Source organism: Mchenga conophoros, linkage group LG16, assembly GCF_057382185.1.
Source record: "Mchenga conophoros isolate Kocher_MC1m ecotype Shallow Benthic linkage group LG16, M_conophoros_male_GT1.1, whole genome shotgun sequence".
Taxonomy (NCBI): Eukaryota; Metazoa; Chordata; class Actinopteri; order Cichliformes; family Cichlidae; genus Mchenga; species Mchenga conophoros.
This window is the reverse complement of record NC_140541.1, coordinates 715303-737501: the sequence shown is the minus strand read 5'-3', so window position 1 is coordinate 737501 and position 22199 is coordinate 715303. Positions and strand designations below refer to the sequence as shown.

General features: G+C 43.5%; 1 protein-coding gene across 19 annotated transcripts in view; it reads right to left on the bottom strand.

The window, feature by feature from the left end:
• LOC146556037 (uncharacterized) overlaps positions 1-22199 on the bottom strand; it is a 120387-nt gene that overhangs the window by 87179 nt on the left and 11009 nt on the right. For 18 of the 19 annotated variants that reach the window (XM_085250442.1, XM_085250443.1, XM_085250444.1 and 15 more), the window contains exon 3: positions 1130-1195. In XM_085250442.1, the coding sequence (XP_085106568.1) occupies positions 1130-1195 (66 nt within the window). The remainder of the gene's footprint in view (positions 1-1129; positions 1196-22199) is intronic. The other variant, XM_085250451.1, reaches the window with a different exon arrangement.

Genomic DNA, 22199 nt, shown 5'->3' with positions numbered 1-22199 from the left:
GGAGCATGTAGGAGTGGACCGCCTTTTTGTTCGATTACTGTTTTCTCCTGTTTTTGTTTGGGTAGGTAGGTAAGTAATTGTCGTTTGGTTTAGTTCTTTTGAATAGGTAAGTTTGATTTACTCCTGAGATAGGCTCCCTTTTGTTTGTTGTTTTGGCCTTGGGTTCACCCCGAAGTTATAGTCCGCTCCCTTCCTTTGTTTTTAAATTCACTCATTGCAAATAATTCACTGTCTCAAAGTATTAATTGCATGATGTGCTGCTTGGGGTTGGATAGGGATGGATCGCCCCTTTTGTTATGGTCTGGCCGGGCCTAGATGGGCCATAACATAATTGGGGGCTCGTCCGGGATTTGAACCCGGGACCTCTCGACATATTGCAAAACAATAATGTTATTAATATTCCAGATTGGAGTTGTAACCACAAAGGAGGATACTGCAAAGAGCACAAGAAAACTGAAACTATATATGTAAACACCGGATAACAAGAGGATGGGAAATGGGTGGGAACACAGCAGGGTTACCTAAAATAATGATTAGGGAAGAAATAAAATCAAACCCCAGGTACAGGTAAAAACAGACACCAAAATTAAACAGGAAAGAATGGAGACAGAAACAAAGACTTGAACGGTAACATGAAGAAAAGAGTGATCCAGAGCTAGAAACACCAGGAAATCAGGAATAACCAGGAAAATCATGAACTAAAAAATGCAGTATGAAACAAAAACAGGGTCATATAATGATAAAGAAAACTCAAATCCCATGAACCATGCTATATGAAGCACTGATGCGTTATTTTAATTCTCCAGAAATTAATTAATTGTGCTTGACTGATTTCATTTCATGTTTTTATTTATCTGCAGAACTATGATTTATGGTTGTTTGTATTTAATTAAATCTCTGTTTCAAAAAACATTTAGAAAAGTTTTTCATGTCTTTCTTTACTTCATGTCTTTAACTTCCAAACTGAGTACAAGGATCATAGGCAGTCATTATTTAGTCTTTTTAAAAGCCTTCTGATTATAGATTTATTATTTAAAACTCTGGTTTTGTGAACATTGGTGACTCATTGGATGGTTGTTATTTAAACTGTCAAATCAAATAATTGAGCAATTTTAGAAACAATCTTTACTGTTTAGGTTCATGTTGTCCAGACTGCTGGTATCCGGTCCTCTCATCCTGTCTTCTAGGTTCCCTGCTGAAGAAAAGAAAATATTTGATATCAGTTTATTTTACTGTAACTGATCCAGTTAATAACTAGTAGTAAACCAGTTTGAATACTACTATGCAGTAAAAATCTAGGGGGGGAAATGATATGGCTTTAAAAGTGAAAATGAGTACTTCTACACTGAGAGATTTCAAGGTCAAACTCCAAGATTTCTTTAGTATCACCGTTATTTTTTAATGAGTGTTTGTTTATTGTGTGGCAAAAAACCCATCAAAACCCTAACCCTAAAACAGTAGTAATAATACACGATTAATTCACACACACAAAAAAACCACACACACATAAACATCCTGATTTCATAACAGTTTGGATATTTCAAGCAGTGATATGACACCTTGCACGGAATTTGCACTTGTTTTCCCCCAAAACTTCCCCAATAGCTTGTGTCAAAACAAATGACCAAACATCCTCCAGCTTCTGTCTCCTGGGGGGCACCAGGCAGGGATCCCCACTCTTTACTTCATTGTTTGCAATTTTTATTGACAAGGTACAGTAAATAAGGGCAATGGGCCGATCGCGGCTCAAGAGTTGGGAGTTCGCCTTGTAATCAGAAGGTTGCTGGTTCGAGCCCCGGCTTGGACAGTCTCGGTCAATGTGTCCTTGGGCATGACACTTCACCCTTTGCCTACTGGTGGTGGTCAGAGGGCCCGGTGGCGCCAGTGTTCGGCAGCCTCGCCTCTGTCAGTGCACCCCAGTGTGGCTGTGGCTACAATGTAGCTTGCCATCACCAGTGTGTGAATGGGTGGATGACTGAACATGTAAAGCGCTTTTGGGTCGTTAGGGACTAGTAAAGCACCATACAAATACAGGCCATTTACCATTTATAAGATGCAAGAATGTAGAACATATAATAAGTCTTTATGCCAATAATGTTTTCCTTTTCCTCCAAAAGTCACAAACCACTCTCTCTGGGATAATTCGATTAATAAACTCTTTTTCAAGTGTTTTAGATTATTCACTTAACTGGTTAAAATCTACTAATCTTCCCATTAACTGCTCCTTCCATAATTCTTCTTCTACGCCTCTGCAATGTGAAAATATTAAATATTTAGGTATTAATGTCTCCCCCAAGCTTGCCGAATTAACTAAATTAAACCGCATCCAACTTTAAAGAAAGTAAAAAACAATCTGGCTAGATGGAATTCTCTACCCATATCACTCATGGGAAGGGTTGCTTCAATAAAAACAATGGTCTTACCACAAAGAAAAATTATTTATTTTCAATGATCCCGAGTAAGCCATCACCAGACTGATTCAGATCTCTGGATTCGTATATTTCTAAATTTCTTTGGAAAGATAAACCCCTGGGTATCAGCTTAAAAATGCTAGAAAGGACCAAGGATAAAGGAGGACAAGATCTGTCTAACTTTCATCACTACCTCTTAGCCAACAGGCTACAGTTCATCTCAGGATGGTTAAAACATACTGTCTTAGATGAGCCCTGGCTAGATGTAGAACAGGCACTATGCAATAATCTAGAGATTGAAGACCTACAATTTATCAGCTCAAACATCAAACGACATGAATGCTTTAAAAGCATCAACATCAGGTGTTCTCTGACAGCATGGTGGGAGTTTTAAAAAATGACTAATTCTTCATTTATCCCATGTGTCACGACTGTTGTTGCAATTTTAATATGTAAATCTGAGTGTGCAGGTGCTCCTCCATGATTGGTGCATCCAGAGTGGACGAATTGTACCGACTGGCTACTGACCGGGAGGCAGCGCATAAGAAGACACTGCCAGGTCATTCATCCTCGGCGCAACCCAACCAGCAGACCGTGTGTTCACTGTTTAACTATGTTGGTTTAATGTAGGAGCATGTAGGAGTGGACCGCCTTTTTGTTCGATTACAGTTTTCTCCTGTTTTTGTTAGGGTAGGTAGGTAAGTAATTGTCGTTTGGTTTAGTTCTTTTGAATAGGTAAGTTTGATTTACTCCTGAGATAGGCTCCCTTTTGTTTGTTGTTTTGGCCTTGGGTTCACCCCGAAGTTATAATTCGCTCCCTTCCTTTGTTTATAAATTCACTCATTGCAAATAAATTACTGTCTCAAAGTATTAATTGCATGTTGTGCTGCTTGGGGTTGGACAGGAATGGATCGCCCCTTATGTTATGGTCTGGCCGGGCCTAGACGGGCCATAACATAATTGGGGGCTCGTCCGGGATTTGAACCCGGGACCTCTCGACATATTGCAAAACAATAATGTGATTAAGTTTCCCGATTGGAGTTGTAAAGGAATTAAATACTTGGACCAGACCTTACTCAGTTTGACAGAGTAGTTATACAATATGGGATCAATAAGAAAAGATTTATTGATAGTTAAAAACCAATTTAATCTTAATTAAGTTCAATTACAAACACCACCAAGTGTGGTATAATTTCTTGCTCTTAAACCCCCCAAATTACTCCCTAAAATATACAGAACACTTTCTAAAATAGATTAATCAATATCCCTTCGCAGTAGAAAATGGAAAGCAGATTTATCAGACATCTTAGACAAAAACTCCTGCTCTCAGGTATGCTTTAAAACCTTTAAATTGATTAAAAATTCAATTCTACATTTAATACAATACAAAATACTGCATAGAGTGCACTATACATGTCATGGATGTTCAAGCTGGGCTTTACATCTTCTAACACCTGTTCACACTTTCAAGGGAATACACCGGACAATTACATGCACGCTTGTTGGTTTTGTCCACCAGTTTAGAAATTTTTGGCTCGGGATATGTTAAGACTTATCAAAGTGTCTAAAATGTAACATCCAAGCCTCCCGTCTAGTGTGCTTGTTGCCAAGAAAATGCTCCACATTAGATGAATTCCTCTGGGCTCGTTTGATCAGCTCCGTCATCTAGTGGACGTGGGGAGTTGCGGTATTGTCTTGCCTTCGATACTGTAGTTGATGCTAGGGTAGGGTAGGTCTGGGATTCCCTGGGGATGTTTTTCCTAGAGGGCTCAACCCATGTGCTGTGGTCATGCCCTGTTTGGGGCTTGGGTTGCTCTTGGGTGGCATTTTCCTGGTGGCTATGTGCAGCATGGCTGGGGGAGGGTCTGTGCTGTTGGACGTGGGTTACTGACCTGGTAGTCTACTGGCCCTTGGGTTGGTCTGGGACGGGCTTTGGGGCTTGGGTTTTGGTTGCTGTATCCCCGGGATTGTGGGTTGGTGCAGGGGGCCTCTGGTGTATAGGTGGAACTGGGGGCCTCTTCAACTGGTGGGGAGGTTGTTACATCCTTGCAGGAGGGCTCTGCTTTCCAGGAGTTCATTCTACAGGTGGGAGAGAGATATAGGAGAGGTGGAGAATGAACTCAACCTGGGTGTCTATTGCCTTGTGTAGTCTGGTAGATGACTGGATGATGGGGTGAGTATAGTTTCCTCTACGGTGGGTTGGGTTGGCTCCCCCGGGCTCTCTGGGGCTTGGTAGTACTTTTGCTGTGGCCTTGATGGACTCCAGGAAACAGGGGTGCCTACTAGGGTCAGCAGGAGAGCTGGCCCAAGGGAGGGGGTCTTGGCCTTTGGCCTTGGGGTATGGTAGTATCACTGAGGTGCAGCGGAGGCATTCCTCCTCTGTCCCTTTCTGGCCACCCATGCCTCAGTTTTATACCTCAACCCTAGACATCCACATTACTCATACTCTCAAATATAGGGCATACAAATAGGGCCTTGATGGTGGGCAGGTTACTCGGCATCCAGAGGACAATTTGTGTATAAATCCTCACCTCTGGATCCAGTGCCCACCTCTCAATTTTAAATACATGTAGATATTGAGGGTTCTCGGGAAGCGCCGTGCTGACACCTGCTGCTTTCTGGCAGAAAGCACCATGCGTTTCCTGTGTTGCTCAATTTGTCTATGAATAAAGCTAGTTCAACAGAGTGTAAATCGGAGTGTATGCTTACTCGAAAATAAGTTTCATATTATCTGCCGCTGCTTCGCCCTATTTACCTATCAAAGGGATTGATTTCATTAAGGAGATTGATGTTACTTGGGAGGAAAGCACAACCTATTCCTAAGGTTGTGCCAGAGTTAAATGCTATTATGAATAAAATGTCATACAGTCATTTTTTCTGTTTCCTGTCAGTGTTTTGACCTGATATGTGAGCTCATTGTCAGGGCAGATATGACTGATTTAAAAGATTCATTGGTTGAGGCTAATATCATGAGACTTGTCTTTGACGATGCAGAAAAAATGTGGATGCAGATCCTAAAGAGTTACCTAGAGAACCCCTGCATGAGGAGCCCTCCTATACCACGTCACTTCCTGTGAGTTCTCACCTATGCTTAGAAAGCAGATTCTAGTTTAGCTAAATATGTTTTTTCCATATCTAACCAAATGGAAAAGAGGATGAAAGATCAAACAATCCCTGCTTCCCCTCTTCACCCTTTTCGAGTTGTCAGAGAACCATTTGAATGTGTGACGGTAGACTGTGTGGGCCTGTTCTCTGAGACAATGACTGGACACCCGTTTCTATTAATGATAATCTGTGCTGCTACGTATTTTCTAGAGGCTGTCCCTCTCAGGAGGTTCTCTGCACCACTGATTACTAAGGCCTTAAAGTTTTTCACTACCTTTAGACTCCCCAGAGTAGTCCAGACAGATGAATATACTAATTTTACATCCAAACTTTTCAAGCTGGTTATGAAGTCTTTAGGAATCGAGCAATTTAGTTTTTTAGTTTTATTTATATAGCACCAAATCACAACAGCTGCCTCAAAGTACTTTATTTTGTAAACAAGATGAAAACACCACCAGAATCAGGCTCAGGAAGGGCCGGCCATCTGCCACGACCACCTGCAACCAGGTGAGGGGAGAAAGACCATCATGGCCCATGTAAGCAGCTGGGAGAATTCCCGTGTGGGTCCTTGCCTCTGGTGCCTGCTTCTGGGCAAGTCTGCCATCTTCTAATATGGGCAGCTCACCCGGAGTTAATCTGTGACAGTCAATGGAGGGTATTTATGACCAGCTTCTCCGTTGTCTCACCACCAGTTCATCAGCTCACCTATGTTGGTAACAGGCTCACACTTCTAGCTGAAGATCCAAGTCTGCTTATTTGGCCTTTTATCTCCTCCAGCTTCGTTGGCTCACCACTAAACCACACCGCAGCATAGCTCACCTCTTTAATACTGGTCACAACCTCACTGGATTTCGGCCCACTCCAGGGAGAAAACACCTGCCACACTTACCTGCCTGCCCTTCTGTCATCACAGCTCATGAGGATTCTGGAAAATTCAAGTCAGCCCATCTTAGCTGCTCTCAGCCTACCACTCGGACCTCTGCCACACCCTCCAAGCCCAACTGGAGCTCCAAGCTCCACCTGCCAAAGTAAGCCACACTAACTCAGATTCCGCTATCGTCTCTGGATCTACACATGCATGCACTAACTCAGTTTCTCTGTTTCCTCAGTGTGACCCTGCAACCATGATGACACCAGTCTCCCGTTGTGTAACATACCCCAGGCCACCACGTTTGAATTCCATGCCAAGTATTATATTGTGTGTTAAACCACGCCACTGCTTAACACCGAGAAGAGAAGGAGCTCATCGTGGACTACAGGAGGAATGCTGACCCACATCCACCCATCCACATTAAGGGGACGGCTGTGGAGCGTGTGAGCAGCTTCAAGTTCCTGGGAGTCCACATCTCCGAGGATCTCACCTGGACGACCAACTGCTATAAGCTGGTCAAGAAGGCTCACCAGCGCCTCTTCTTCTTGAGGACTCTGAGGAAGAACCACCTGTCCTCAGACATCCTGGTGAACTTCTATCGTTGCACCATCGAGAGCATCCTGACCAACTGTATAACAGTCTGGTACGGGAACTGCTCTGCCTCGGACTGGAAGGCGTTGCAGAGGGTCGTGAAAACTGCCCAGCACATCGCCGAAGCACCACTTCCTGCCATGAAAGACATCTACAGGAAGCGGTGTCTGAAAAGGGCTGGGAAAATCATCAAAGACCCCAGTCACATGGACTCTTCACCCTCCTGCCCTCTGGGAGGCGCTACAGGAGACTCCGGACTAAGACCACCAGGTACCGGAACAGCTTCTTCCCCACAGCTGTCAGACTCCTGAACTCTGCCTCCTGACATCTGACCCACGTTAAACTCATGGACTGAACATACACACACCCACAATGGACAACCGTACCCTCAAACACACAATAATAACATGGACTGAACCACCACTCACAACCACTAGCACTTTATATAGCCTCTGTAGGAATTATATCTCACTTATCTTAACTGCACTACTGTATAGCTCTGTGTAAATAATCATTCTGTACATTCGATAATCTTTAACCCTACAACTGTTTACAACTTGCATAGTTCCCATTTCTGTATAGCTGTATATCTCAGATTCCTGTAAAGTTATTTATTTCATATTCTGTATAGTTTTTCATATTTATATCCTGTTCATAGCTTGTACTCACTACAGCCTGTACATACTTATAGTTATAGAATATTCACAACATACTTCATACCGTGTACATTATAACATACCATAATAGACCCATTTCTGCAATATACTTACATATCTATATTATTGCTAATATATATTGTAATATATCTATATCACTAAAGCACTTCTGGATGGGTGCAAACTGCATTTCGTTGCCCTGTACCTGTGCATGTGCAATGACAATAAAGTTGAATTCTATTCTATTCTAAATTTCTAGGTTTTTGTCTCCATGTCAATACATTCCTGTGTTTGTTGTAAAATAAAGTTTTACTTTAAGTTAGCTGAACCACCTCTGCATGTCAGTCTCACACTTGAGTCCAGTAGTCTCAAGCGCCTTGAGGCGACTTTTGTTGTGATTTGGCGCTATATAAATAAAATTGAATTGAATTGAATTGAATAGTCCATTTACAATACTGTAAATGCAGCCATTCCCAACTCTCTGTAATGCTCTGTGGTACTCATGGCCATTGATCAATGGTCATGACAGTTTGAATACTAATGATCAAGGAACTGACCTCACAGCCCATTGTTCATTCGGTGGGCTGGTTTCAGTTATTGTGCAAATGTACTGTTTATAAGGTTGCAGAAACGTGCAGACAGCTGAGACTGAAGAAGTCACTTGGATGAGTGATGAAATGTTTCTCCCACTGAAAATAATACGTCCAATGAACAGAATCAAGCTTCTGGCTTTTACTTACCTGGATGATTGTCCATTGAATTTTTTTGTTCCTTTTAATTCCATAATATACTTGGTAATGAAGGAGGTAAACTCATTAACCTTTTCCCCACTGTGGACTAAGAATGTAATTCCTGTTGACTGGAGATTGGGAGCTTCATGTTATTTATCAAAAGCCTTCTTTACCGATTGTTCTCATTTAATAATTTGGTTTTATCAGTAGTATTTACTGAATTATATGCACTTTAAAAATAAACAAACAAATATATTTGCACTATGCTTTGAAATATTCCAGTCTTGATATTTGGACTTGGTGACAAATACAAAGATTTAAAAGCTAACAGTACTGTAAGGGGTTCCAGCTTAATATTCTATGTCTAACTGGAGCAGTGGTACAATTGCTTCAACACCTATGAGAGACAGGAAGAATAGGACTTGGAAAATGTAAGTTTGAAGAGCTCGATGCTGTTTTTTTTTTGTTTTCTTTTGTTTGTTTGTTTGTTTGTTTGTTTGTTTGTTTGTTTGTTTGTTTGTGTGTTTGTTTGTTTGTTTGTTTGTTTTTTGGGGGGGTGCAGCCAATTTTTTCGGTGGGAGAGTTTCAGGAAGATAAGGGTCACTGCCAAGAACTCCCTAGATTTACTCAGTTCTCTTGAACATAATTTAAGAGAGGACCCTAACTTGAGTGTATTATATATATATATATATATATATATATATATATATATATATATATATATATATATAACATACGGAGTGTTGTCCGTGTTGCAGTAAGAATGGACTGCCATACCCGTTATGTGTCTGTGAGCGAGGGAGGGAGAAAAAGGAAAAGTACGAGCTGTCATCGAGCAAAAACGGGAGCTGGAAGCATATAAATATAATAATAACCACTGCTGCCAAGAAGAGTGCTTGACGAGCCCAGTTGTAAGTAAGCTATTAAGACTCGACTGTACACTGTGTTTGTGATTTCCTCCAAAAACAATAAGTTCCGTTGGAGCAGCCTTTCAACGCCCCTCTCTGTCTCTCGCAAGCAAAGTTGACCCAGACAAAGCTGTTTTTCGGCTACGAGCCCAACACAGAACCCGCCGTATTAGCCAGAGGTCCCTTTACTACAGTTCGGAGCCGCGGACCTTCAGTAACAGTAATAAATCACAGCAATAGTACATTCACGTAGTTGTAAACAGCATGATAATATATTAAGTAATCCAAAGTATTCAGAATACGCTACTCTCATTGAGTAACGTAACGGAATAGGTTACAGAATACATTTTGGGGCATGTATTCTGTATTCTGTAATGGAATACATTTTAAAAGTAATCCCCAAGGACCCCAAGAAGGGACCGGTCCCCTCCAACTACCGACCAATAACCTGCCTCAGTACTACATGGAAGCTCCTGTCAGGCATCATATCGGCTAAGATGAACAGGCACATGGGTCAATACATGAGCGGGACACAGAAAGGAATTGGCAAAAATACCAGAGGCGCAAAACACCAGCTACTGGTAGACAGAACAGTCAGCCGAGACTGCAAGACCAGACTGACCAACCTGTGCACTGCCTGGATTGATTACAAGAAGGCCTATGACTCAATGCCCCACAGCTGGATACTGGAATGCCTAGAATTGTACAAGATCAATGGGACCCTGAGAGCCTTCATCAGGAACTCAATGGGGATGTGGCGTACAACACTAGAGGCCAACTCCAAGCCCATAGCACAAGTCACCATCAAGTGCGGGATCTACCAAGGAGATGCTCTGTCCCCACTGCTGTTCTGCATAGGCCTGAACCCCCTCAGTGAGATCATTAACAAGACTGGCTACGGATACCGACTACGGAACGGAGCAGTTGTCAGCCACCTCTTGTACATGGATGATGTCAAGCTGTATGCCAAGAGTGAACGAGACATCGATTCACTGATCCACACTACCAGACTATACAGCAATGACATTGGAATGTCGTTCGGACTAGAGAAGTGTAGTCGGATGGTAACAAAGAGAGGGAAGGTAGTCAGAACTGAGGGGATTGAACTACCAGAAGGCAACATTGCAGACATAGAGGACAGTTACAAGTACCTGGGGATCCCGCAGGCGAATGGGAACCATGAAGATGCCACTAGAAAAGCTGCAACCACCAAGTACCTGCAGAGGGTCAGGCAAGTCCTGAGGAGTCAGCTGAACGGTAAGAACAAGATCCGGGCCATCAACACGTACGCCCTGCCCGTGATCAGGTACCCTGCTGGGGTAATAGGCTGGCCAAAGGAGGAGATAGAAGCCACTGACATAAAGACAAGAAAGCTCCTTACCATGCATGGAGGGTTTCACCCCAAGTCCAGCACCCTGAGGCTGTACGCTAAGCGGAAGGAAGGGGGCCGGGGACTGGTGAGTGTCAGCACCACAGTCCAGGATGAGACAACGAACATCCAAGAATACATTGGGAAGATGGCCCCAACTGACCGAGTGCTCAGTGAATACCTCAGGCAGCAGAAACCCAAGAAAGAGGAGGGAGACGAGGAACCATCATGGAAGGACAGGCCCCTGCACGGTATGTACCACCGGCAGATAGAGGAGGTGGCTGATATCCAGAAATCCTACCAGTGGCTGGACAAAGCTGGACTGAAAGACAGCACAGAGGCACTAATCATGGCAGCACAAGAACAAGCTCTGAGTACAAGATCCATAGAGGCTGGGGTCTATCACACCAGGCAAGACCCCAGGTGCAGGCTGTGTAAAGATGCCCCAGAGACAATCCAGCACATAACAGCAGGGTGCAAGATGCTAGCAGGCAAGGCATACATGGAACGCCATAACCAAGTGGCCGGCATAGTGTACAGGAACATCTGTGCCGAGTATAACCTAGAAGTCCCGAGGTCAAAATGGGAGATGCCAAAAAGGGTGGTGGAGAATGACCGAGCTAAGATCCTGTGGGACTTCCAGATACAGACGGACAAAATGGTGGTGGCTAACCAACCGGACATAGTGGTGGTAGACAAACAGAAGAAGACGGCCGTAGTGATCGATGTAGCGGTTCCGAATGACAGCAATATCAGGAAGAAGGAACACGAGAAGCTGGAGAAATACCAAGGGCTCAGAGAAGAGCTCGAGAGGATGTGGAGGGTGAAGGTAACGGTGGTCCCCGTGGTAATCGGAGCACTAGGTGCGGTGACTCCCAAGCTAGGCGAGTGGCTCCAGCAGATCCCGGGAATAACATCGGAGATCTCTGTCCAGAAGAGCGCAGTCCTGGGAACAGCTAAGATACTGCGCAGGACCCTCAAGCTCCCAGGCCTCTGGTAGAGGACCCGAGCTTGAAGGATAAACCGCCCGCAGGGGCGTGCTGGGTGTTTTTATATATATATATATATATATATATATATATATATATATATATATATATATATATATATATATATATATATATATATATATATATATATATATATATGTTAGCATTTATTTACATAAGCCAACCCTTAATTTTGATGATGAATGTTCTCAGATTGACAGAAGTATTTTAGAGGCTGAATGGTAATTTGTTGAAAATGGTAGATGAAGGGAAAACCTATATTTGAGAAACATTTTGTAAATTTCGAAAAAGTTTGTAAACTACTACAATTAGAGAGATTTTACACTTGTGGGGGGGGGGGGGGTAGTAAGAGACAATCAGAAGTATTGAGATTTAAAGGATTTAATTGAGAGATGATACTGCACCAGAAATATTGAAGGGTGGTGTGTATGTTCGTCAAGCTATTCGCGTGTCTTATTCAATTCAATCTTTTAAATCTAGATTAAAAACGTATTTATTTAGCCTAGCCTTTCCGGCTTCCTAGAGCCCGAATTTGTATCATTTTGCTCTGATTATAACTTATAATGATTTAACCTTCAGCCTTTGGCTTGTGCCTACTGTGTGCCTATTGTGCACCTACTGTGCCTGGTCTATACTTGATAGTTATGTCTCCTACCTGCTTATATGTATTTGTATCTTTAATTGCACTTAATTGATTCTGTGAAGCACTTTGGCACACCTCCGGTTTTTAAATGTGCTATATAAATTGTATTGTTTTGTAATGTATTGTATTGTATTGTATTATATATGTCATCACTTCAAACTTTACTTTTTCTTGAGGTATACTTTTATTTTCTTCATGTATTTGCTGTAATTAATCCTAGTGCAAGACAAAACAAAGGTGCATTACAATACAATAGAACTTTATTTTAAGAGCACATTTAAAAACCAACGGTATACCAAAGTGCTTCACATAAAAGACAGAAAATAATACACAAATATTATAAATATTAAATATTAGTAAAATTAAATATTCTAGGATCACGACAAAGTACCAAGTATGCTAACAGGTCAGTGTCACTAATACACAGGAATAGCATAAAATGCATATCCATAAATCTGGTGCAGCCAAGGCAAACGCACAGTCGCCTCTAGACTTCAGACAAGATCTTGGCTGCACCAGGAGTAACTGAGTAGATGATCTTAGTGCTCGAGCGGGAATGTACGATCTATGGAGATTGATAAGGTAGCTTGGGGCTGTGTTGTTGATAATTTTAAAAGTAAGCAGCAGTATTTTAAATTGGATGTGGTATTTAATGGGTAGCCAGTGAAGGTCAGCCAGAACAGGGTAATAGAGGCAAACCTCCCAGTTTACGTCAGAAGGCGCGCCGCGGCATTTTAAACAGTTTGCAGTCTATGAAGAAGGGCAGAATGAAGACTGAAATAAAGGGAGTTGCAGTAATCCAGCCTAGAGGTCACAAACAAGCTTTTGAAGGTCCTTATGCGGAACATATTGCCTAGCCTTAGAAATGAGACGCAGTTGGCAGAAACTAGATCTAACTACAGCGGACACTTGTTTATCAAATTTAAAACAGCTATCCAGCAGCACCCCCAAATTGCTAACAGTGTCAGAGATGGAGCGGGCAGGGGAACCAAAGGCATCACAAAGTTGTCTGCGAGGAAAATTACCATCAAAAACCACGATTTCAGCTTTATAATTTAAGATAAGAGAGTTTCCTAAGAGCCATTCTTTGACCTCACACATGCACTCTTGAAAGCATTGCAGAGACAGAGCAGGATCATCAGCTAGTTGAAATTAGATCTGTATATCGTCAGCATAACAGTGAAAAGCTGTTATAACCTCAGGATAAAAATGCTCGGAAACTCAAGTGCTAGTTTTAGGACGTTTACTGACCACTTTTAGAAACAACCACAGCTAGTCGCACACATACAGGAAACTGTCCCACACATAACATTCCGGCAGGGAGAACCCTGAAAAACCTCTGAAGGTTCCGGGGTTCAACGTCCCCAAACATACATTAACAACAACACTGTCTATAACACTTCCCCCCCCCTTAAGCAAAAACCCACAACATAGCAATTATGCATAAGTACAAAAAGAGAGGGAGAATTCAACACCACATTATTTTAACAATTCAGTCCATCAGGGGGCTTGTGCTGCCTCTTTGACCTTCTCAGTCCTGCTGCTGGGTTCTCTAGGCTAGGAGCCTGCTGAGCTCCTGTGACCGGGTTCGGCTCAGGTGACTTAGATTGCTCCACCAGCCCTTCTGGTGATACTGAAGAACCAATCCCGATCTCAGGGGCTGCTGACACGACTTCCCCTTCGGGTGAACCACTCTGAGGCCCCACAATGTCCACAGCCCTGTCTCCACCATGTGCATGCGAACCACTCTGAGCCCTCTTCTCAGCTCCATCCGTGCGGGCTCTCACATGATCCTTGTGCCTGCGAACTTGTCTGCCATCCAACAACTCCACCACAAAAGATACTGGCCCTGAACTGTGGTGAATGACGCCAGGCAGCCACCGTGAGCCACCCGTAAAGTTTTTGATATACACACAGTCTCCCTGCCTGAAAACACAGCCTCTGGCATGTAGATCATGTCTCACCTTCTGCCCACCTTGTGACTGGGCGACTCTGGCTCCCACATCTGGGCGAAGAAGGTCCAGATGAGATCTGGGCTTCCTCCCCATCAGCAACTCCGCTGGGGACAAGCTTGTGGTTGTATGAGGCGTGATGCGATACTGAAACAGGAAACGGCAGAGCCTCTTTTCTATGGAAAGACCTGGCATTTTTTTTAGACCGTCTTTCAGCGTCTCCACGGCGCGCTCCGCTAAGCCATTGGAGGCAGGGTGGTAGGGTGCTGTGCAGATATGTCGGATCCCATTTCTCTCCATAAATTCTTGGAAAACCCCACTTGTGAACGTGGGCCCATTGTCCGTGACCACTGCCTCTGGTAATCCATGTGTTGCAAAGATTCTCCGGAGTGTGTCTGCGACGACTGGGGCTGTGATGGTCGGCATTATGTGGGCATCCAGCCATTTTGAATGCGCATCCACCAACACCAGGAACATGTGGCCCAAAAAGGGGCCGGCAAAATCTAGATGAAGCCTGGACCATGGACGGCCAGGCCACTCCCATGGGTGGAGTGGGGCAGGTGGTGGCATTTTTTGGTTTGACTGACATTGAGAACAGGCTTTTACCTTGTCTTCCAAGGCACTGTCCATTCCCGGCCACCACACGAATGACCTTGCCAGACTTTTCATCCGAGAAATCCCTGGATGAGCCTCATGCAACACTTCAATGATCTGTGACCGACCTGGAGGCGGAATAATGACTCGGGAACCCCACAGGATGCAGCCATCTTGAACACTGAGCTCCTGCTGACGTTTGGCATACGGTTTGAGCTGATCTTGCTCCACTGTTGCTGGCCAGCCCTGCAACAGCCACTGTTTAACCCGAGATAACTCTGGATCCCGTTCAGTCCATGCTTTGATGTTTTTAGCACAGACCGGAGAGTTCGCCAGCTTGTCCAGCAAAAACACAGTTTCTGGGGGCAAGTTCGACTGGTCGGGGACTTCCGGGAGGGGGAGGCGGCTGAAAGCATCTGCATTCGCATTTTCAGGTCCCGCCTTATAAACAATGCGATACTGGTATGCCGACAGTGTTAATGCCCAGCGCTGAACCCGGGCTGAAGCCATGGGTGGGATGCCTTTTGTTTCACTAAAGAGACTCAGGAGGGGCTTATGGTCTGTAACAACAGTAAATGGGCGGCCATACAGGTACTGATGAAAACGTTTCACAGCAAAAACTATTGCTAAGCCTTCCTTCTCAAGCTGTGAATAGCCCTTTTCTGCTGCTGTGAGCGTGCGTGACGCATATCCGACCGGTTTCTCTTCCCCCTCTTCCATACGATGGGAAAGAACAGCTCCTATGCCATACGGGGAGGCATCACAGGACAGGACCACCTCCTTCTCCGGATCAAAATGCACCAGGAGTGGTGCCGATTGTAACAGTTCTTTTAACTGTCTGAAGGCCTTCTCCTGTGCTTGGGACCACCTCCACTGACTGTCTTTGTGCAGCAGCCCGTACAGGGGAGCAAGCATGCTGGAGAGGTCAGGCAAAAACTTCCCATAATAGTTCACTAAGCCCAAGAATGATCTTAGTTCAGCTACATTCTTTGGACTCGGGGCTTCTTTTACTGCCCTCACTTTCTCTTCCAGTGGGGACAGGCCCTGTGCAGAAATGCGATGACCCAGGTATGTCACGCTAGGGGCTTGGAAAACACACTTACTGCGCTTCAAACGCAAACCAGCTTCTGAGAGCTTCTTCAACACCTGCTCAAGGCTACGCAGATGCTCCTCTTCTGTTTTACCTGTAACTAAAATGTCATCCAAGTAAACAGCAACACCAGGAATGTTTTGCAGAAGATTGTCCATAGTGCGCTGAAAGATAGCCGGACTGGATGCAACGCCAAACACCAGGCGGTTGTACTTGAACAGCCCCTTGTGTGTGTTTATTGTCACATATTTTTTTGATTCCTCATCCAGCAGCAACTGCTGGTAAGCATGACTCATATCCAACTTTGTGAATGTCCGACCACCCGCCAGTGTGGCAAAAAGGTCATCCACTCGAGGCAGAGGGTAGGCGTCGAGCTGAGAGGCTTGGTTCACTGTCAGTTTGTAATCACCGCACCACACTGGTACGATCGGGGCTGCCCAGTCCGAGAACTCTATTGGCTCAATGACCCCTATCTGTTGTAGTCTCTCCAACTCTGCTTCCACCTTGGCCTTCATGGCGTATGGTACAGTGCGTGGTTTGAAAAAGCGTGGCCGGGCAAAAGGGTCCACACACAGCTTCACAGTGGTGCCCCGGAGAGTGCCCAATTCATTCTTGAACACATCTGCATACTTTCCCAGTAACTCTGCTATTACCGTTACATACCTGATTTCCCTCCAGTTCAGGCGGATTTTCTGCAGAAGGTCACGACCCAGCAGACTAGGCCCCTCCCCTTTCACCACCAGCAGTGTTGCTGCAGCTTCTTGACCCTGATATGCTGCATGCACCTCTATAGCACCAAGCAGGGGAATGCATTCACCTGTGTACTGTCTAAGGCTTATCTCAGTTGCTTGGAGGGCTGGTGCCCCGCCCGAGTGCCACAAGCTGTGGTAGGTGGCTTGGCTGATCACCGAAGCTGAAGCCCCTGTATCCACCTCCATTTGTAGCTCCTTCCCATTTACCTGGATAGTGGCATAGATGGGCTCCGCACAGCACTTATTAAAGCCAACCAGATTAAACATGTTGAAAACACACTCATCCTCCTCAGGCGCCATGCCCTGCAGGTGATGAGTGTTTAGTTTGTGTTTTGTCTTCCATTCCTTCTTTGATTTCTCCTTAGTGCCCCTGCATTTCTTGGCTAAGTGCCCCTTTTTCTTGCAGTTATGGCAGGTACTGTCTTTGAAAACACAGTCCTTGGCAAAGTGTGCCCCCCACACCGGTAACACTCCAAAAGCTCCCTCAGTTTGCCCCTCACACTCCGAGATACATGATGCACCTCGGTTGAGTGCATATTGTTGTTAGCTTTCCGAATGTCTTTAGTGTTATTAGCTGCCGTTTCTATTGCCTGAGCAATTTCCAAAGCTTTCTGAAAGTCCAGTGTGGGCTCCCCCAACAACCGACGCTGCATGCCATCATCATTTATACCACACACCAACCTGTCGCGGAGCATGTCATCCAGCACGCCTCCAAACTCACAGTGCTCTGATAGCTGTCTCAGCTCCGTCACATACGCAGCCACCGAAACTCCCGGCTTGCGTGAATGAGTGTGGAATTTGAACCGCTGAACAATCACGGAGGGTTTCGGGCAGTGATGATTTTGCACCAACGTCACCAGTTCTTTGAAACTGAAGTCCCCGGGCTTCCGAGGCGTCGTCAGGTTACGTATCAACTTGTAGGTCCTCGCTCCACACGCACTGAGAAGAACTGACCTTTTTTTTTCTTCGTCCGAAATGTCGTTTGCCAAGAAAAAGTGTTCAAGCCTCTCGACATATTCAATCCAGTCGCCGTCTCCCTCGGCAAACTCCGTGAGCGATCCGATCGTAGCCATAGATGCGAAGTGGTAGTCCGACTGCAAAATCCGTAGCAAAAACTCAAAACTGTCCGCGTTCGGCTTTTATCCTCGTCGCCAAAAAGGTGTTATAACCTCAGGATAAAAATGCTCGGAAACTCAAGTGCTAGTTTTAGGACGTTTACTGACCACTTTTAGAAACAACCACAGCTAGTCGCACACATACAGGAAACTGTCCCACACATAACATTCCGGCAGGGAGAACCCTGAAAAACCTCTGAAGGTTCCGGGGTTCAACGTCCCCAAACATACATTAACAACAACACTGTCTATAACAAAAGCGATATTGTATTTCTCAAAGATTGCAACTAGAGGGAGCATATACAGTGAGAAAAGAATAGGGCCCAGCACAGATAGATAGATAGCCCACTTGCATTGTATTCTTTTCACTCGTTTTTATTAATATGCATACAGGTGATCACACATCACAGCAAAATGTTTGATTCAGTATAATTTCAAGCCCCCAGGTTTTTAAAATTTTTTGCCGTCTTAAATAAATATTTATGTTTAATTTCCTGAATCAATCAGGAGGTCATTAAGATAAAATATAAACATTGAAACAAGTGAAAGAAACACATGGAGGCATTGTACTAGTCTGCATCAAGTACCCGTCGCCTCAGAACCTCCTACCATCTGCCTCTACATTATTGTCCTCTGTCACTCAAATTCAGGTGACACTTTAATGAACAAATTAAAAAAAAGACTTTAAAAACAAGTCACAGCAAAGCTTCTAGTGTATGACACATCCAAAGTATGTATGGATTAGCTTTGTGTAGAGATGATACCAACTATTTCATGGTTTGGACTGAACAATCAGGAGTGTACAGAAACATACTTCACTTTGCATTGTTAAAGGGAAGCAGTTCATTGGCGTTGTGTTACTGGACTGACATTTGTTGCAAATAGCAACTTTGCTATCCATTTTAGACACTTAAAGAAAAAGCACTCGACAGACCTTACTAGCATCACATGTACATAATTCAAGTGTCATCTTATCAATGTGTTATGTGGTCTTCATTTTTTTTTGTCCTTTTTCTGGCAAATTTCTTTCTTTCTCTACTTGTGTGAAGCATTCACACTCTTGAGATCCTTTTTCTCTTTGAACTTTAACCGTTCTCAGAGCGGGAGACCCGGGTTCGAATCCCACTCATGACAACAATTTTTTCAGTTAACAGTTCAACTTTTTTTAAAACTCTTTTCAACATAAATTTTAGCTTCTTCACCCCTTTTCAGCAGAATTTTTAGTTTTTTCACTCCTTTTCAGCACAAACTCCAGCTTATTCAGCTGTTTTCCACAGAAACTTCAGCTTCTTTACCTCTATTTTTTCTCTCATCATATCTCTCTTTGGAATGCGAACTACCTTGGCTCAGTGAGATGAGCAGCTGCCATGAGATCTGGTGTTACAGGTTCAAGGCTGTGGCGGTTGCCCCACGTCTTCCCTGCTTGCACATACTCTGATTACTTTAGCTACTACACCTCTTTTCAGCAGGAGTTCCACTTTTTCCCCTCTTTTTTCAAAAATATCAGCTTTTTCACCTCTTTTCAGCACAAATTTCAGTTTTTTTAATCAATTTTTAGCAGAATATTCAGCGTGTTCACCTCTTTTCAGCAGAAATTTCAGCTTCTTCACCTCTTTTCAGGACAAACTTCTGCTTCTTCACCTCTTTTCAGTATAAATTAGCCTCTTCTGCACCCTGCACATTTTTTCTCTCATCATATCTTTTCTTGGGACAAGAATGTGTTTGGCTTATTTGCACGCACTCTACTTTCTTGACACGCTTCAGTGTACTCTTTCAAATACAGCCATCTTTAGCAAGCACTTCAGCTTCTGCGCCTCTTTTCAGCAGATAGTTCTGCTTCTGCTGTTTTCAGCAGATTCCACTACACGGCATTCGCACTGCATTTTTGCAGGAAATGCAACTTTTTCTAGTGAGTTGTGTTTTGTTTTGGACTGGGTTTACAGAAATGCTCACTGAATGTGTTGGCAATAAAGGAAATTTACAAAAGAAGTTGGATGTAGTTAATTCATTTGTATGGAGCCTGTTTCCAACAGAGATTTATGTAAAACTAATTAATAAAGCACAAGGTGGCTGAAAATAAAATATTTGAATTAATCTAAGTTAAATGTAACATTTTACTGGCACAAATAAGATATGTGTTTAAAAAACTTATCTCAACTATCTAACCTGTAAATACATCAGTTATGTTCCTACAACATAACTTGATTTAGATAGTCTTAAATATCTCGTGTTAATCCTAAGTACTTTTTAAAATGAGATGAATTAAAGATTTTTGCTTTAAACTAACACAAAACAATTTTAATTAAATTCAACGATTAATTTTTTTGAGTGTACCAGCCAGAGCAAATGCAAGGTCACCCCGAGATTTCAGCCGAGATCTAGGTTGTGTCAAAAGTAGCTGAGTAGCAGATATAAGTGTTCTAGCAGGAACATGTGGCCTAGGAAGTTCACTAAGATAACTCAGCGCTAATTTATTAATAGTTTGGAAGGTTAGCAGTAATATTCTAAATTGAATATGGTACTTAATGGGCAGCCAGTGCAAGCCAGCTAGAACAGGAGTAATAGAGCAGAATTTCCTGGTGCCAGTCAGGACGCGGGCCGCCACATTTTGAACTGTTTGCAGTCTAAGAAGAAGAGAAGAGGGAAGGCCAAAGTACAGGGAATTGCAAAAATCCAGTCTAGAGGTCACAAAAGCGTGAATAGGCTTCTCCAGGTCCTCATGGGGAACATAATGCCTAGCCTTAGAGATAAGGTGCAGTTGGTGGAAGCTAGATCTCACTGCAGCAGACATTTGCTTATTGAGTTTCAACGAGCTATCCAGCAATACACCCAAGTTACTGACATAGTCACAGGAAGAGCTAGTGTGATATTATTCTGTTATTATATGTTACCTTATAGATGTAATCAAAATAGTTGAATTATGATATTGTTGTAGATCATATTATACCCTTTAAAATAGAGTGTGTGATCTGTATGTAGTTTAGTTCTCATTATACTTTTGAGTTAACAGAACATATTCACATATTAGTTCATTAGATAAAGGTGCATCCTTGATCTGCTGGGAATGTGTTACACTGTTTTCTTGACATGCTTAATTGTTGAATCATGAAGAGAAGGTTGTAAGCAGGAGACTCTGTGTCTAAAGACAGGGGAGATAGATAGACCACATTCCACACCCCCACCTTACAGAAAGCAGAGAAACAACTGCCGAGGTCATAACTTAGGCGCTGTAACAGAGAAAAAATGTGATGTTTTGGCTTTTACGACTAGCTGGGGGCCACTAGAGACTATAAAAAGCTGAGCAACCCGTCACCATTTTGAGACATGTGCCTGACCCTCTGGTAGCATCTCTCCCGTCCGGACGTTGTAATGCTCTGACTGTTGAATTGTATGGAAATAAATGATTGTTGATTGAGCATTTATACACCGAGTATTGTCCCTCCTTCAGCCCAAAGATTCAAAGAACTGCGTGTTTTCAACAACTTGGTGCCGTGTGACCCGGATCTTTGGTGTGCTGAGGAGGTGTAGATTTGGCCTTTGGTGAGATCGTGGGGCAAAGTGAACAGAAGGCCGGCCTAAAACAGAAAGGTAAGCACAGCCTGTTGTATTATAAATACCAAATGTGCATATTGGGCTTTCCAAATTAATCTGTTCGCTGAGTCACATGTATTTTCACAGTAAATTTGTCGGTGTCTGGTTTTTGGCGCAAGATACTAACAACATAAGTTGAGGCTGAATTCCAGTGTGTTAAATAAACTGCTTCTACCGAGATACTAATAACATACTACGTTGGACTAGTTGCAGCCACTTTACCTTCCACATTTAATTTTGTCTAATACTGGCTTCTGTAGCAATAATACATTAGAATTTATTCTGAAGACGCGGCCATTAGTTCAGTACATTGAAGTCGAGGTTTGAAGTTTGTTTATGGTGTCGGTTACGTCCTGGCTCTTGCCGGCTATGAAATAGAAGTTGATTTAAGGAAAAGCAGATGCTGGCTTCACGGTGCGGTTGAACACTGGCAACGCGAGAGCGAAACACGTCCGTAGGTTTGGTTTATGATACGGCGTGTTCCGGTGGTGCGGCCGTGAAGTGCAGTAGTGGTTGGTGCTAATTTTAGTACATTGAACAGAGGTTTGACGGTGGTTTGTGGCGTCAGTCGAGTTTTTTTTTAAGGGCTGCGGTCATAAAACAAAGTAAAATTTTACTTGCCAAGAAGTACATAGAGCAAAACCTGGTTTATGATGTCTGGTATAACTTCGGGGATGCAAGCATCACTTTTATGATGCGACTTTGCCCCGTGGTGGCGGTCATAAGCGCAGAGAAAAGGGTATTTTGGTCTATGGTGCAGTGTGCTTTCAGAAGATCTAATAGTTGAGCTCAGAGGTTTCTGTGTAAAAT